At 46.2% G+C, this 17,500-nt stretch overlaps 1 protein-coding gene across 1 annotated transcript in view; it reads right to left on the bottom strand.

Annotated features, from left to right (window-relative positions):
- Nucleotides 1–3,321: 3,321 nt before the first annotated feature.
- Nucleotides 3,322–17,500, bottom strand: part of bcl11aa (BCL11 transcription factor A a) — a 108,989-nt gene continuing 94,810 nt past the window's right edge. Inside the window, exon 3 of the mRNA XM_063192823.1 lies at nucleotides 3,322–9,334. Coding sequence (XP_063048893.1) covers nucleotides 6,828–9,334 — 2,507 coding nt within the window. The 3' untranslated portion in view covers nucleotides 3,322–6,827. The remainder of the gene's footprint in view (nucleotides 9,335–17,500) is intronic.

Here is a 17,500-nt window from a genome sequence, read left to right as displayed (position 1 = left end):
ATTGCACCTGACTCTAGTCTTGTCACCCTGTTTCTCCTCAAAAACCTGTTCCCTCTCCTCAGGTCAGTTGACAGGTTTTGCGGGGCGGGGACAAAACCATCTGAAAAGCCCCCCTCCTCAATACACATAATGTAATGGAATCCCAATTCTGGGCCCCTCTTCTCTCTGGGCCCGGGACAACTTACTACGTTATCCCGCCCTCGTCGGCAGGCCTGCCTCTCCTATACATACTGCCTGCATATGCTGCCGAGGAGAAGACACAACCGGCCTCTTCTCTTCAGACCACTACGGGGTGGAAGGTGCAGAGGCATATCCAACCGCCGCAGTAAAACACAGCCTTTAAGTACCAGCCTTGGCTCTCTAAGCGGCCATCGACGCTGACAGACTTATGCCCTGGGCTCGCCGCCATCATAAACACGCTTATGACCAGCTATGGTCAGTGTCCATTAAGCAGCGTTTACTTTAAGCTCTTTGACCACCCGCGCCATATTGCCAAGTGGTGTCGGCCCTGGGTCAGGTCAGTCCAGCCGTCGCTCCGTCCAGCCGTCCTTCCGTCGAGAGCACTGCGGTGGAAGTTTGAAGTGGCAAAGGCTAGAGAACAGAGAGGCTGCTGGATGGCTGGTGAGAGGAGGAGGAAGAGGAGGGGGAGGAGGAAGAGGAGGGGGCCAGGCAGGACTCGTGGGATTCGTGACATATGCACCCCACGTCCTGTCTTTCCTTCCAAAGTTTTCTTGAGCGGAACTGGGGGGGGATGGTGTGGATGGCGGAGAGAGAGAGGGAGAGAGAGAGAGAGAGAGAGAGAGAGAGAGAGAGAGAGAGAGAGAGAGAGAGAGAGAGAGAGAGAGAGAGAGAGAGAGAGAGAGAAAGGATGAGAAACAACAAAGGCTGAAGGGCTGTCAGGAGAACAACTTTGAGCCCTGGTGCCCAGCTTAGTGGACCTCTTGCTCTCTTCTCTCTCTATCTCTCTCTCTCTCTCTCTCTCTCTCTCTCTCTCTCTCTCATTCTTTCACTCTCTCTTTCTCTCCCTTGCTCTTGCTCTCTCTTTCTCTCTCGCTCTCTATCTTTCACTTGCTCATTTTCTCCCTTGCCCCCCACCCGCCCACCCCTCCTCTCTCTCTCTCTCTCTCTCTCTCTCTCTCTCTCTCTCTCTCTCTCTCTCTCTCTCTCTCTCTCTCTCTCTCTCTCTCTCTCCTTCCTCCTCACTCTCGCTCTCTTCTTTCTTGGACAAAGACCAATGTACAGTGTCTGCAGACAAGACCATAAAGCTGGGGATCAAAGATGACTTTTGATCAAGTTTCGACAAGCGGACACCTCCAGGGCAAATCCACAAAGACCCAAGAAGACAGCAGAAAAAAAAGAAAGGAAGAAAAAAAGAAGGGAAGGGAGGAAAAGAGAAAAAAAACGAGAGTAGAAAACACGTAAACTTACCACAGTATATTTTTTTGAAAACATTTTTTTTTTCATGAGCCCTTGGGGAGTCGACGTGAGTTTACAGACATAGTGGGTCATACTTGTATAGATTTTTACAGCAGTGACAGATCTGTTTGTGCTTCGTCCATAAACGGCCTTCCTCACTGGCTATAAAGCCACAGTTCCTGGGCGTAGTAGAACCTGAGAATTAATTTTCCATCTACCACTTCAGAAAAATGAATACAGTAGGCTCGATTTTGTATGCTTTCATATGTGGTCATTTATCTGTCGGTTGTGTGTAGTGAAATACAGGAGCTGTAGTAGTATTGTCTGCCTTGACACATTGGGCCCTCTTTAGGACACGTGGGTTTAGGACACATGGATTGTTTTAGCCTGCTGCAGAGAAGAGGTGTATACAAATACTGTGTAAAATTGTCAGCCTTTAATAAAATTGGGGGAGAAAAAAGGTTATTTGCCTATTGGTATGCTATTTTTTTTGTTTTTACTGAGCCAGGTGCAGTTCTTGAAGTGAAAAATATTACAATTCTGCATAATTATTTGGGAAAATGTTCAGGGTCAAAGTTATGTGTGAGTGCGTGCGTGTGTGGAGAAGGAGATACCCTTCAACAAGTTTATTATATTTCAATCCAGGTTGTGTACATTGAAGAACCTTCATCTTCAAACTTTAAATATAAAGCTTGATACTCTTTTTTGACTGATTAGTCCATATAATTGCTATGTATTTACATTACATTACATTACATTAGCATCTAGCAGACGCCTATTTATTTAAACTACCGGTAATATACTGTATGGGTCTGTAATGGCTTCCCTGTGTGTGTGTGTGTGTGTGTGTGTGTGTGTGTGTGTGTGTGTGTGTGTGTGTGTGTGTGTGTGTGTGTGTGTGTGTGTGTGTGTGTGTGTGTGTGTGTGTGTGTGTGTGTGTGTGTGTGTGTGTGCGCGTGCGCACTAGTGTGTGTGTGTGTGTGTGTGTGTGTGTGTGTGTGTGTGTGTGTGTGTGTGTGTGTGTGTGTGTGTGTGTGTGTCTGTCCGCACCAGTTGCAAGTCAGCATTAACTGCATACAGTACGTGTCATGTCTCGGTCTTTGTGTGCCTGCATGCATACGTTTCTGCGTGCTAACCTCCGCGTGGACGCCTATATAAGCTGTGACACTTCTCACCTGCTGACAGGTGAGTTGACGTGACACCCACCGAGCGAGCCAGTCACATGGCACCATGCACCATAATACCTGGGAAGCACACTTACAGGTACACACCGTACAGTACTTCTGCCCTCACCCGCCAGCCAACCAACTAACCACCCACCCCGTCCTCCACACCCCTCCCCTCCCTAACCCCAGGGCCTAACACTGGGAGGCCCAGAAGAACCAGGTCAGTGCTGGGCCTGGGGCAGGGGGTGGAGCCGGAGATGGGCGGGGTTGGCAAGGGGGTAGGGAGTTCAATGGGTACAATGCTGTGCTGTACTGTACAGGTGATCTGGCCTAATTAGCCAACAAACATGTGTAAGGAGCTCTGGTGGAGGCTAAGAAGGTGAACAGAGACCGCACTGCCAAACAAGGGCATTTGTGGGGTGTGGGTCGTGGGAGAGAATAGCTTTTGTTTGCGTGTGCGTGTGTGTGATTGGATTGTGTGTGTGTGTGTGTGTGTGTGTGTGTGTGTGTGTGTGTGTGTGTGTGTGTGTGTGTGTGTGTGTGTGTGTGTGTGTGTGTGTGTGTGTGTGTGTGTGTGTGTGTGTGTGTGTGTGTGTGTGACAGACCAGATATACTGTAGGTCAAGACAAGCAGTGCTTCTGTCACTGATTCTGCCCTCAGTGTAACCAACAAGCAAAACGCATGTTTACTTTATTTTTTTTTTATTAATTGTTTTTTCAATAAAACGACAAAATGGGTGTGTGAACAGGATAATGCAGACAACTGCCAGAAAACACAGACAGTGGTTTCTCCAATAAAACTTAACATAGACTAGAAACAAAAAAGCAAGGTTTGTCAATGACCTTTGGTCATTCTTTAAAAAAAAGAAAACAATAAAACAACCCAAAAAATAAAAAGAAAACAACAAAAAAGATCCATTCTTGCCTCTGTTTTAACAGAGCATACAAGTAATAATAATAAATAGTGACTCCCATTGTAAAAGATAAAGTTCAAGTTCAAGTTACAACAAACAGCTTTCAGAACAAGAATAGAAAAGGCTGATAACAAAATATTCCGCATTGCCATTTACAAAAACGTATGAACTAAAGCGGCCTCATCCATAAGATCCACGTCTTTTTAAATATGCTTTGCATATGAAAGTCGTCCCAATCTAAATATAAAGCACCATTTAGGGTTTGGCAATGAAAAAAAACTTGCAAAACATTGATTACTTTTGTAATTTGTTTATTCTTTTCCATGTATCTCATTTGTATGTGTATTGGTCTTTACTGCATATGAAGTTTGTTTGTTTTCGTTAAGATGTTGGAATGTAGTCAGGGGGAGAGGTGAAAGGACAGGAAAGCACACTACAGAACAACCCAACATCAGCTTGCTTTACTGCATTACAGAATGGCAGCAGAGAAGATTTTTTTATTTTAAAAAACAAACAAAACAAAAAAACAAAGAAAAAAAAACAAAGATAAGATATGTACAACCACCTGTTTTAGCTAGTGTGGACATTCGCAAAGTACCCCTTCAGGAGTGACCATCTCATGGTCTGTCTTTATACAATGCCACATAATGTTTTTATTGGATTTTTTTTTTCATTATTTTTTTAAACATACAAATAATTCGCACTATATTATCCTGCCAAATTAAAAAAATATACCGTGGCAGCTTGTTGTTTTTTTCCACTACCAAAAAAGGTACAATAATACCTTTTAGAGAGAACAAGCAACAGTTAAAAATACAAGGCTCAATATAAATACTATAGTGCCTACACTAGGTGAACATTTAATTCAAATACCATTCTAGAAATACAGAAAAAAGTAGACCATAAATGTGTTTTAGCATAGGAATTGACATGAGTGTGCATTTTCCTATATTTAAGATCTCTATTATATATTTATATATAATCTTAAACCTTTCCCCAATGCAAGTTTAATTCGACCTGAAGACCTGTGAAAAGCCAAGGCAAAAACAAAAAAAACTGTCACAGATTTTTTTCCCATTTTAATATATACCATGATCGAGTCTTGTACACCATCAAGACAAAGAGAGGAAAGAGAAACAACAACAAACTTAAATATAGTTTCCCCTAAGATAATGTGTGTTATTCCAAAAAAAGTCATTTTTTATATTTATACTTAAAAAACGATTTGTACAAAAAATGTCCTTGCAGTGTAAGCAGCAAGTTTGTTTTTTCTTTCATGTATTTTTTTCATCGGTCATGGTCTAGCGAAGGAGTTTATGCCCTGGGCACCGAACGGATATGTCATGGAGTGGGTCTCTTTCTCTCTCTCTCGGAGTGTCTATACTGAAGTCATGTTTTTCAGAGAAGAGGGGGGCAGGTGGGGGCCAGAGGGGGACCAAAACGGAGGTGGGGTGGCAGGCAGCAAATTCTCTCTGTCATTAAGCCTCATTGCGATAATTAAAAAAACGACATTGTAAATTCCATTTTGTAAGCATTACAATACCTTTTCCCTTGACGACAATAAATGAATACCTGTAAACTGGGAAAATTGAACAGTGCACGTTTTTGTCCTATAAGCAAGCAGTTTACATTTTATACTCAGCTGCTGTACCACCAATCGGAGCGCGCGATACAGATTCGTGGGGTTGCCGAGTGACAAGTGCTTTCTCACCATCACCTGGGGGGAGGGAGGCTGTAGCTCAGTCATGAACAGAGCTCTCCTCTAGAATGTCAAACACAAACATAGCACACAGCATATGAAATAAATATGGAGAAAAAAATGGACTTCCACTTCTTTTTCTACCAATACTTATTTTTCTGTTTTTGCATTTCTTTTCATTTCATTTTAGGTTTTTTTTTCTCTTGGAAAGGAACTCAAGATTGAATACTGTGGCCATTACTATTTTATTTATTTTTTAAAGCTAAAGGTGAATTTATAGTTAATCATCACTCTGGATATGCGGGAAGAAAACAATTATTGTGTATTCTCATTTGTCTAAACCGAGACCAGTTTGGATAGCTTGGGTCTAGATTGTTTCCATTCTTGGATAAAGTAAGGTTTCGTCATGTGGCCATCTTTCACCATCTCAGTTTTTATATAATGAGATATAAGCAGGCTAGATAGGTGAGGCCTTGCAAAGATTGGCTTGTGTTTGTCTATTAAGAACCTGTACCTGTATTCTGCAGTACCTTTTGAGTACAAAGAAATAATACCACACGTAAATTCAGCACAATACTGTACGTACTGTGCACGGAGCAAACAAAAACAGCCCTCAACCTTTCAAGAAGGTACACAATGTTATAGGTAGATAAATGATGATTAACTAAAAATGCCTTTAGATTTTTATATTCACGGGTGACTGTAGCAGTCAGGTGCTTGATGCAAGAACCTTTTTTTCTGTGGACCAAATGGATCTATTTTCCAGTATCTAGCTGAGTCTCCAAGCTTATAGTGGATAGGAAGATTAACCAATGCAGTTTCCAACATATCCAAGGCACTCTTTTTTGTTTGTTTTACCAAATGATAGTACATATTCAATCTTAATGACTTCTTTTGTCATTTGTTTCTCTTTTTTTGTCCAAAGAAATGCAAAGGCTGCCACTGTTTTGAATTTCATAATGGGGCCCAATTTATAATTTTTACCCTATATGTGGACTTAACATCTTTTTGAAAGATCAGTTTTAAGTGCGAATCCCAACCCATTCATAGAGGGTCAAGTGTTAGACTGTTGTCCTCCATGTTACAACACAAAACTGTACATGATATGTTTTACAGAATGTATGCAGCATGGTCTTTTTTTTCTTTCTTTTTTTTCTTTTTTTTTTAAATAAAAGAACAAAACGAGAAAAAACAGCAACACAGTTACTCAACAACTAACCAACCAGGGACAATTTTTTTTCTTTTTTTTCTCAAATTAGCCAAAAACATACCATGCATGCTGTCTAATTATCAAAAAAGGTAAAGTAAAAAGAAAAAAAGTACACAACATGTAAATTATTGCACAAGAGAAAGGCTCGAAGTTTTGCGTCAATGCAATAGTATTGCCCCGATACAGATCATGCACTCAACGTAAATGAAAACAGAGTGTGCTGGTGCCAAGCACGTTGTCTTAGCTTCCACATGACTAGCGAGGAAGAGAGAAGGGGGAGAGGGGACAAATCTACAAGGACGTCATGGGAGAGATTGGGGGGGGTTTTACTCTTTTTTAGCGAAGAGAAGGATTATAAAGAAAAAAACGTGCCTTTGCGTCGTTTTTCTGTTTTGTTTCTTTCTTGTTTTTTTTTAAAACCCGCTACTCAGTTTTGATTTCGGTGCTCAAGGCGCGGTCGCTGTGCCACTTTTTCATGTGTTTCTCCAGGGTGCTGTACACGCTAAAAGGCATCTGGCAGATTTCACATTTGTAAACGTCCTTGCCGATCTGCCCGTGCGTTTTCATGTGCCGCGTCAGTTTGCTGCTCTGGGCGCAGGCGTAGTTGCACAGCTCGCACTTGTAGGGCCGCTCGCCCGTGTGGCTGCGCCGGTGCACCGTCAGGTTGCTGCAGTTCTTGAACACCTTGCCGCAGAACTCGCAGGTGTCGCAGCGGCGTCCGTCCTTGGAGCTGGGCCTGCCGTTGCCGCCCAGGTGCGGCGTGCTCCCCCCGCTGCCCGTGCCGCTGCGGCCCGACACCCCGCCGTCCATCTCCCCCGGCGGCGTGGAGAAGCGCAGGCTGCCGTTCTCGGACGAGTGCTCGGAGGACGAGGCGAAAGGCGATTGTCTGGAGTCTCCGAAGCTCAGAAAGGGGTCCTTGAGCTGGCGAGAGGCGGCGTAGCCCGCCAGCCACTGCGAGTAGACGTTCTCCGAGTTGGGGATGTTGGGCATGGCCGGCAGGTCCAGGTCCTTCTCCGTCTTGATGCGCTTGTTGCTGAGCGGGCTGAGGGAGCTGGGGCTGCCCAGGAGCAGCTTCTTGCTCAGGCCCACGGCGGCCGCCGCCGCCTCGCTGGGGGACGAGCCGCGCCCGTTGATGGCCGTGCCGCAGCCCTCGTCCACGCGGTCCGACTCCATGGCCGAGTCGCCGTCGTGGCACAGGTCGCGGCCGTGCCCGTCGCGGTCGCTGTGGCCCTCGGAGGCCACCAGGGCGCCGCGCTTGTGCGCGTGGAAGGCCTCGCTGTAGTGCTGCATGCTGGCCGCCAGACCCATGCCCTGCATGACCTCGGGGAGCGAGCGCGGGATGCCGTCCTCCAGGCCGCCCCGTCCGCCATGGCCCCCGTGTCCGCCGTGCCCGTGTCCGTGGCCGCCGCCGTTGCCGCCGTTGTTCTCGTGATGTCGTGCCGCCTCCAGGTTCAGGCCGAAGTGGTAGCTGTTGCTGCGTCTGGCCATGCCGCCGCCACCGATGCTGCCACCGATGCTGCCACCGATGCCGCCACCGATGCCGCCACCGATGCCGCCACCGATGCTGCCACCGATGCCTCCTTCCCTGCCCTCTCTCTCTCGCTCCAGCTCCTCCTCATCCTCGCCTTCCTCTTCCTCCTCCTCTTCCTCCTCCTCCTCCTCCTCTTCCTCCTCCTCCTCTTCGGCCTCCTCGCCGTTCTCGCGGATCATGCGCTCGTTCTTCAGCTTGGCCACCACCGACTTGAGGGCGCTGCTGGCGCTGCCCAGGAGCTCGCTGGTGCCCGGCTCGGGCGAGCTGGTGCCCGAGAGCCCGTCGTCGGACTTGACGGTCATGGGCGAGGACTTGTGCATGTGCGTCTTCATGTGGCGCTTGAGCTTGCTGGCCTGGGTGCAGGCGTGGTCGCACAGGTGGCACTTGTAGGGCTTCTCGCCCGTGTGGCTGCGCCGGTGCACGATCAGGTTGCTCTGGAACTTGAAGGTCTTGCCGCAGAACTCGCAGGACTTGAGCGGCGTGTTGAGCGGCGTGGTGGACTGTGGAGGATGCTGCTGAGACGGCTGCTGCAGGGAGCCCTGGCCCGAGCCCTGGCCCGAGCCGGGCAGCGAGGAGTTGGGGGTGCCCTGGGAGCCGGAAGGGGACTGCATGGACGGCGGGAGCGGCGGGGTGGACAGGAAGGAGTGCGGCTTGTTTCCGATGCCGCCGCCGGCGCCGGCACCCCCACCACCGCTGCCGCCGCCGCCGCCGCCCTGCTGGAATGGTTGCAGCAGCCGTTGCATAGGGCTCGGCCGGTTGGGCGAGAGCGGGGGTGTGGAGCTGGCACCCACACCCACGGTGTTGCCGGCCAGCTCGCGGAGGCGGCGCGAGAAGTCCATGGCGGGCAGGTCGAGGGGCATGGGGTTGAGGCGCGGCACCCGGTCGAAGGCACTCGGGTGGTGGGTGGCCAGCGCCAAGTCCTCGGGGCTCAGGTGCTCCATGCGGTGCTCCATGCTGCGCTCCAGGCGGTCCATGCGGTCCAGGCGGTCCATGCGGTCCAGATGGTGGCGCGGTGGCGGGCTGAAGAGCGGCGGAGTCGGCGGGAACCGTCCGCCGCCGACCCTACCTCCGTCGTTGTTGGCGCCGTTGTTACCCAGACCTCCGAGTCCGCCGTCGACCCCTCCTCCGCGGCCCGACACCGAGTTGGGGAGGCGCAGGAGGTTGAAGGGGCTTCCCTCAGGCAGGTGCATGCTGTGGAGGGGCGGCTGGGAGCCCAGGTCGCCCCCTCCCAGGCCCGACGGGGCGCCCACGCGTGGGGTGAGGGGGCTGCCGTGGCTGTGGTCGCTCTCCAGGTAGATGCGGAAGCCGTGCGTGTTCTGGGCATGCTGGAGGAGGAACCAAGCGGTGCTGTACGTATGCTTGCAGGTCGTGCAAATGTAACTGCTGGGCTCATCTTTACCTACAGAGAGAGAGAGAGAGAGAGAGAGAGAGAGAGAGAGAGAGAGAGAGAGAGAAGATAAAAGGGATTAGCTCACTGTCTGCATGCCATCCAAGAACAGAAAATTTCACATTCAATTCAATTTCATATTTGTATTCAGAAAATAGGCCCATTCACTCTACTCCAAACATGGTGACACAATAATGCTTACAACTGCTTTGTATGTTGCTTTTGATCATACTATCTGATAATTGTAATGTAATGCAATGTCATGTAAAAATGGTGGATGGGGAAGGGGAGGAGGGGGAAAGGGGAAAAGAGAAAGGAGGACACTATCAGTATGTTTCGCTATTAACCAGCCGGGGCAGTGTAAAAGGATTTCACTTGCAAGGAAACAATTGAAAATTGAAAATGACTACTTTTGCTCTGTGACTAAACTGAAAGGTGTCGGAGAAAAGAGTTGTAACAGACTACATCTGAGCTCTCTCTCACAGCCCACTGCCTCCCACATTCACACATACACACACACACGTGCACACACACACGCACGCACACACACACTTCGCTTCTACACCCTCTGGCGCAGAGAGGCCAGAGTGAAATGACTAGTGATTTCAGTTTAATCATTCATGAAGCTCCCTATCACACACACACACACACACACACACACACACGCAAACGGACACGCAAATGCACACACACACACACACATCCCTGCATATCTGCTCTCCCAGCAGTGCCAACGCCGACTCTCCATCCCTAATAAAAGCAACACGTACCATAGCACTAAATACCGCTCTGATTAAAGCCAAAGATGAAGACGATGAAGACGAAGAAGATGAAGAAGACGAAAAAGAAGAGGAAGAAGAAGAAGAAGAAGAAGAAGAAGAAGAAGAAGAAGAAGAAGAAGAAGAAGAAGAAGAAGAAGAAGAAGAAGAAGAAGAAGAAGAAGAAGAAGAAGAAGAAGAAGAAGAAGAAGAAGAAGAAGAAGAAGAAGGACATAGAAAGAGATGGAGAGAGAACTAGAAACAGCAGGGGTTTGAAGGCGGCTAAGTGGTATGAGAACATGACAGAGATGCAGGGGAGTTGAGGGGGTTTGTGCTCGTGTACAGTCCACCTGCAGCAATATAGTGCCCAAACTACAGTATATCCAGTGGTGTAGTCCACGTCGAACGTGGGTATACGGAGTATACCCACTTCTAAATGTCAGGGATTTCAGTATACCCACTTAAAATAGATTGATCCATTATTTTGAATAGCACAAATATATACAGTATACCCACTTCAAAAAATATACAGTATACCCATCATAAAAGACTACAACACTGAGTATATCGCTTCTCTCCCTGCCTGCAGCCATTTATTAAACATCATTGTCCAACAGAAAATAAAACCCTTAACAACCCTATTTGACACCCTGGCTGTGCGCGCAAACGTATGAGTGAGTACATGTGTGTGAGTACATGTGTGTGTTTCTTGAGCCAAATAACAAAAAAAGGCGAGGTGCACTGATCACAAATCAAATATAAATAAATAACAACTGAATTTGGTTTGAGCATATCTATGAGTGTGTGCTTGTCTGCATTTTTATGTAAGGGTGGAAACTGTTATTGCACTACAAGCTAGTGGAGGAAAAAAGGGGGAAAAAAACTCAACACAAGGAACGTCAGCCAAAATAACTACAATTCTGTGACTCTGGACAATGGCAGAGAGCCAGACTAGAGTCTCTTCACTGCGGATATGATGCAAGTTGTTTCACTGGCATATTTTAGCTACGTACTATATTCTCTGGCTTCAAGTACGCATCTGCTTCTAATCCACCAAAAAAACACGTTTTTTTAATATTTATTTTTACATTCACACCGTCGTTTACTATTTTTAACAAATAACTTTTTTTTCTGCCGGCCAGAAAAGATAGAAAACAATTATTGACTTTCAATGGCACTTGGACAGTGACCTGTGATTTCCCTGCCGATGCATTTGTAGTCTCATTAAATGCGGTCGGGCCTGTTCCAGTGTCTCATTTACAAGATTAGCTAATAAAGTGGAGCACCACTGTAAGCCTTTCAAAATCAAAATGTGTGTGTGTGTGTGTGTGTGTGTGTGTGTGTGTGTGTGTGTGTGTGTGTGTGTGTGTGTGTGTGTGTGTGTGTGTGTGTGTGTGTGTGTGTGTGTGTGTGTGTGTGTGTGTGTGGTTATGATGCACACTCGCCTGAGTCACACACACATTTTCTTTTTGCTTTTCTTTTTTTCTCTTTTTTCGTGTAGTTAAGACGCTGTCCTCACACTCCCTCTTCCTCTTAAAATAAATTCACAAAGCTACTGGTGCGCGCACTCAATACACACTCAATACACACACATACACACTCGTCGGCATTCGAAATTACACTCTCACACATGCACATCGCTTTTTTTTCACCTGCATTCACAGTGCATTCACACAGACTCAGACACGCAGACAAACGAAATATATTTCAGACGGCTAAATACACACAAAGCCTGTAGCCCAAAATAGGCTCGACGTGGAGGAAAATAAAAATAGAACTGCCTCGGTTTGTGTGTGAGAGAGAGAAAAATAAGGAGCTTGAGTTTCTACAGCAAGACTTTCATAGGTAGAGTATAAATTGGTTGGACATTATTTCATTTTTGGTGTTATAGGGTATCTAATAGTCTCATAAAATATGCTAGAAGATGTAGCATTATTATGTGCTTATACTCCACCTCAAGATTGGACTGAGGGTTAGTGTAAAAAAAAGTACACAACGTTGTTTGATTATAAATGAGTTGTAGATACTTTCAAAGAATATTCAACATTCAAATAATACATTGTCATCACCACTAGTGAGTCTGTGCCCTTCACATACTCACTCCACAACTCACTATAAATACCTGGTTCCAATACTGCCCTCCCCTCCCTGACTATTACCTGTGTTATACGTGTCTTGAAATGTCCATGTGGGCATTATGTGCATTCATGTAAGCTAATTGACACCTTAATTTCCCCCCAGGGGTCAATAGAGTTACTCTACTCTACTCCACTGTACTGTACTCTACATTGGACATCTGTGAATGGCCAACATACATTCTGGAAATGAGCTACCAAAAAAATGACACAGTCTATAGTATAAACTCTATACATAAGCTTATCCTATACATGTTCTCATATCACCCTCTGGTTAAAATGAAAGTATATAAATAAACAAATGAATGTACAAACACATATCCATTTCCTCATGTGAATAGGACCGGAGGCCATCTTTTACTTTACTTTTACTTAGGCTCCAAAAGGCCGGCGTCAGGCAACTCTGACAAAGACCAGATGCACTTATTAGAGCCCTTCGCCTCCTAATGACGGCTAAGAGTGATAAATTAGCACAACGCGCACAAATGAAAGCCATCCGCGGGCAGGATCCATTTCACTAATTTACGCGCAACGTGTTTCCAAAGTTCAAAACACAAACTGGCCTCGCCATTTTTGCTCGGCAAAAACAACCAAAAAAAAAAAAGTCAATCGAAGCGGCAAACAACAACGGCAACGACAGTGGGCTGGGAAAAAAAAGCTGCTACAGGCAAGGGAATGAGGAAGGATAATTATGTCTGATAAATTTGGCAAATAAAAAGCGTTTTAGACAAAGTGCCATGACAGGCGTACCAGACAACACCAGGTAAACAAGTGAAAGGGGTTCAATCACCAAAGAGGCACACATACACACACACAGACAGCCACACACACACATTCACACACACACACACACACACTCTCTCTCTCTCTCTCTCTCTCTCTCGCTCTCTCTCTCTCTCACACACACACACACGCACACACACACATTGATTGATGGAAGCACACACACACAAAAACACACACAAGCTTGAACTCCGCAAACACACACATACACACATTGACACAAACATGTGTGACACAACATACACACACACACACACACACACACACACACACACACACACACACACACGCACACACGGAATGGATATTTATCCGGAGCTAATGAAGGTAGGCCTGACCCTGGCAAATTAGCGCCACTAAAATGGGGGACCGTACCTGCACCCACCACCTCACCGCATTTCACAACCACAATTTAGCACTCTTCATCAAGCCCCACACACACACACACACACACACACACACACACACACACACACACACACACACACACACACACACACACACACACACACACACACACACACACACAGGCCCACTTACACACACACACACACACGCACGCACACACACACACACACACACACACCAAAACACACACACCAAAACACACACACACACACACAGAGGGTCAAGCGATGACCCAAAAGAGCTGGCATCTATAAGAGAGGGAGGATGCCCAATGGGAGGGAGTGGGGGAAATGGACACAGGAGATACATTTAATTCCCTCTCACAAACACAGGGTCTCTTCAGCGGGATAATTCACCATTTTACCCACTCTCAGGAGAGAGAGAGATACAGATAGATACACAAAAAGATATAGAAATACAGAGAGAGAGAGAGAGAGAGAGAGAGAGAGAGAGAGAGAGAGAGAGAGAGAGAGAGAGAGAGAGAGAGAGATGCATGGTGTGAATACGAAGAGGTAAAAAGAGAGGTGTGGGCATTGCGTTGAGGTGTGTTGCCTTTTATCTTCACTTATAGACTCATCTCTTTCTCTCTCTAGCTCTCTCTCCATCTCTCTCTGCATCTCTCTCTCTCTGCATCTCTTTTGCTATCTTCTCTGAAGTATTCAATGGGCTGACAAAGCATGTAACAAGGCAAACCCAGAACACCACTACTAACACAGAAAAAACCTCTCAACCCCTCCTCTTTCTCAGCGCCTTGGTGGCACGCCTGGCAGGGCGACCAGAGACATCGCTGTTTTTTTTTGTACTATAATCCTGTTAATGCACACAAATAAGGGGGTGGTTCTGGAACGGTCTGTGATCCGTGGCAGAAAGCCTCCTCCTCCGGACACTGCTGCCGATGCCCCTGTTTTGTGCATTTATAGCTGCATTTGCTTTCTTCTTTCATCGTACTCTGCCCCTCTTCTCTTCTTCTGACATTATGCTGCCCTTGTGTTGGTATGCAGGGGTGCCAACAAGGGGGGACAAAGGTGACAGTTATCCCGGGGCCCAGGGAGACAGGGGGCCCAGAATTGGGTCCTAATTACATTGTATCTATGGGGCTGTGGGGGGGGGGGGGGGTTGATTGGGGGGGCTTTGAGATGACTTTGTCCTGGGCCTGGCCAAAGCCGCCAGCGCCCCTGTTGGTAAGCAACATATGTTTGGTGCCTTTGATGCTACAGACATGTGCACAGCAGGGAAACGTGAGTTTCCAAATACTAGACGAGAGCAATAGAGAAAAGATAGAATGGACGTTTGCATTTGCATGTAGGCGGATACGGTATGAAGAAGGCAAAGGCAAATGCAAAACAAAAAGAATGGATGATCAGAGGTTTGGATGTGAAAGGGATTTTTTTTCTGTTTTTCCTGCCTGGAAAGTAGCAGCTATTGGATTTGCATTGCAAAACTAATGAAAAAAAAAAACAAAAACAAATTATCACCCAAGTAGCAGTGCATTTCATCCATGGAATTAGTCACCTCAGAACGAACATCACCGCTTATCTGGCAACATCTGAACATCACACATATTTGGAGACTAAGACAGCAGAGGGCTATTTGGTTGTTTTTGGTGTTAACAACATGCACACAGTCGTGCATTCCATGCATACACCACCTGACAACATGACAGAAAGAGACGGAGTAAGAGAGGGAAAAAAGGGTAAATGAAAACGGGTGGAGGTGCATGGCATGCCAGGGAGAGTTGATAGGCAGACAGAGAGAGAAGGGTGTTGAAGAAAAGAAAAAGAGAGAAAGCCTACCAAAATAGTACAACCTCTCGGTAATGGACAGAAGCGAGAGAACGAGAGAGATGGGCGGTGAAAAAGAGAAAGAATGAAAGAGAGAAAGGGAAGGAGGGAGAGATTGAAAAGAATGAGTGAAAGAGTGCTAGAGAGAGAGAGAGAGAGAGAAATGGATAGCAAAAAGAGCAAATGAAAGAAAGAGAGAAAGAGAAAGGGAAAGAGGAAGAGATGAAAGAATGAGAGCTAGAGAGAGAGAGAGAGAAAGAGAAAGAGAGCGAGAGCACAAAAGCATGAAGAGGAGAGAAAAAATAACAGCAGCAGCAGCAGCAGCAGCAGCACCTCCGCGGCCCGTGGCCCTTCCTCCCACGGCAGTCTCCTGACAATCCCACTAAAGAGCAACAGCTGAGAGGCCCCTGTCAGAGCACAGTGCAGAGCGCAGAGCCGAGCAGAGCAGAGCAGAGCAGGGCTGAGCTGAGTACATAGTAACAACAATACGGTGTTAAATCAACACTTAGAGAGTCCATTCAACACCTTCGGCATTATATTTGATATTCGAGAACTATCTAAGTGTTAAATTAACACTGCACAGGGCTGAGTTGAACTGAGCTGCCCACAACTTTTCTAGCGGGGGGCTCCTGGAAAGGACAGCCTCCCATGCTAAATTATGGATCATTACAATCTGCGGAAATTGCAGTTAATTGTCACCACCTGCGCGGGGTTTAACCTGGTATATATTTTTTCTATTATCATGCAAAAGCTATTTTTTTTCTTTTTGAGCATTCTTTTTTTTCTGGCCTCACAGACACACACACACAACACACACAGACACCACCACGCATGCGGGAGCACACACACACACGCACAGCACACACATACACAGGCACACACACATTGACAGCAGTCAGGTGTGGAGGATCTGCTGAACGAATTTTCTTGCGTTTAATTAAAATGCGCTTTGGCTTTGACCCCAGTGTTTTTCTCTTCTCCTGTTTTTGTTCTACAAGCAACAGTTAGCTAATTTTCCAGACATTCCTTTAAGAGTGAAAGCTAAAGTAACATATCAGAAAAATCCGATTTTGCTTTTAGCACCCACAGACACACACACACACACACACGCACACGTACACACACACACACACACACACACACACACACACACACACACACACACACACACACACACACACACACACACACACACACACACACACACATACACACACACACACACACACAAACACACACACTGGATTGAAAGGACAAAAGGCAAATGATGGCAAAAGGCAAAATATGGATAAAAAAGGGATAAAATACTTCAGCCATTGAATGGTTTGTGTTGTTCTAAGCCAAATAAAATAGATAGATAGATAGATAGATAGATAGATAGATAGATAGATAGATAGATAGATAGATAGATAGATAGATAGATAGATAGATAGATAGATAGATAGATAGATAGATAGAAGGAGCGGAGGGTGGAATATGGGCACTGCCAATTTCATCCCGTGGCCAGTTCATCTGATCACAGCCGTCACGGCCCTGACGGAATGTGTAATCATCTTTTCCACATGACATTTCGCACATCAAGCTTCACAAATAATTGCGGCAATAATTGATAGTGTTGCGCCGCTCGGACGGATTATTGACGGACACGAGCACTGATTGAGACAAACACACGTCAGTTTGTGATTTTTTTTCTCCTGTGTTTTCTTTTCTCCCTTTTGTTATTTTTGTTATTTTTCTCTTTCTTTCTTTCTCTCTATCTCCTTTCTTTTCTTTCTTCTTTATTTTTTTCCCTTTTGTTATTGTTTTTTTTTTCCTCCCATTCTTACAATTTTCTGTGTTTCTTTCTTCCTTCTTTCTTTCTTTCTTTCTTTCTTTCCTCCTTTCTTTTTTTTCCCTTCCCCGTCCATCTTCTGTGTTTGACGGCAACAATCTGTGCTAATGAAGGGAGCGGAGGAGGGAGCTGCAGTGCCAGACAGGAGACAGGTGCTGCCATAATTTGCTTTTAGGCTCCGAAGGTTTTTATAGGCAGGAATTAAAAAGCAACACCGTGCCAAAAGGAACTTAAACACCTTCCCTAATCCCCCCCCATTCCCCAAGACACACACACTCTCTCTCTCTCTCTCTCTCACTCTGTCTTTCACACACGCACGCACGCACGCACGCAGACACACTCTCTCTCTCTCTCTCTCTCTCTCTCTCTCTCTCTCTCTCTCTCTCTCTCTCTCTCTCTCTCTCTCTCTCTCTCTCTCTCTCTCTCTCTTTCTCTCACACACACACACAGTTCGTAGAGGCCTCAAATCCTTGCCGCACGTC

Source organism: Engraulis encrasicolus, unplaced genomic scaffold (genome assembly GCF_034702125.1).
Source record: "Engraulis encrasicolus isolate BLACKSEA-1 unplaced genomic scaffold, IST_EnEncr_1.0 scaffold_25_np1212, whole genome shotgun sequence".
NCBI classification, from domain to species: Eukaryota; Metazoa; Chordata; class Actinopteri; order Clupeiformes; family Engraulidae; genus Engraulis; species Engraulis encrasicolus.
This window is presented reverse-complemented; position numbering and strand designations above follow the sequence as displayed.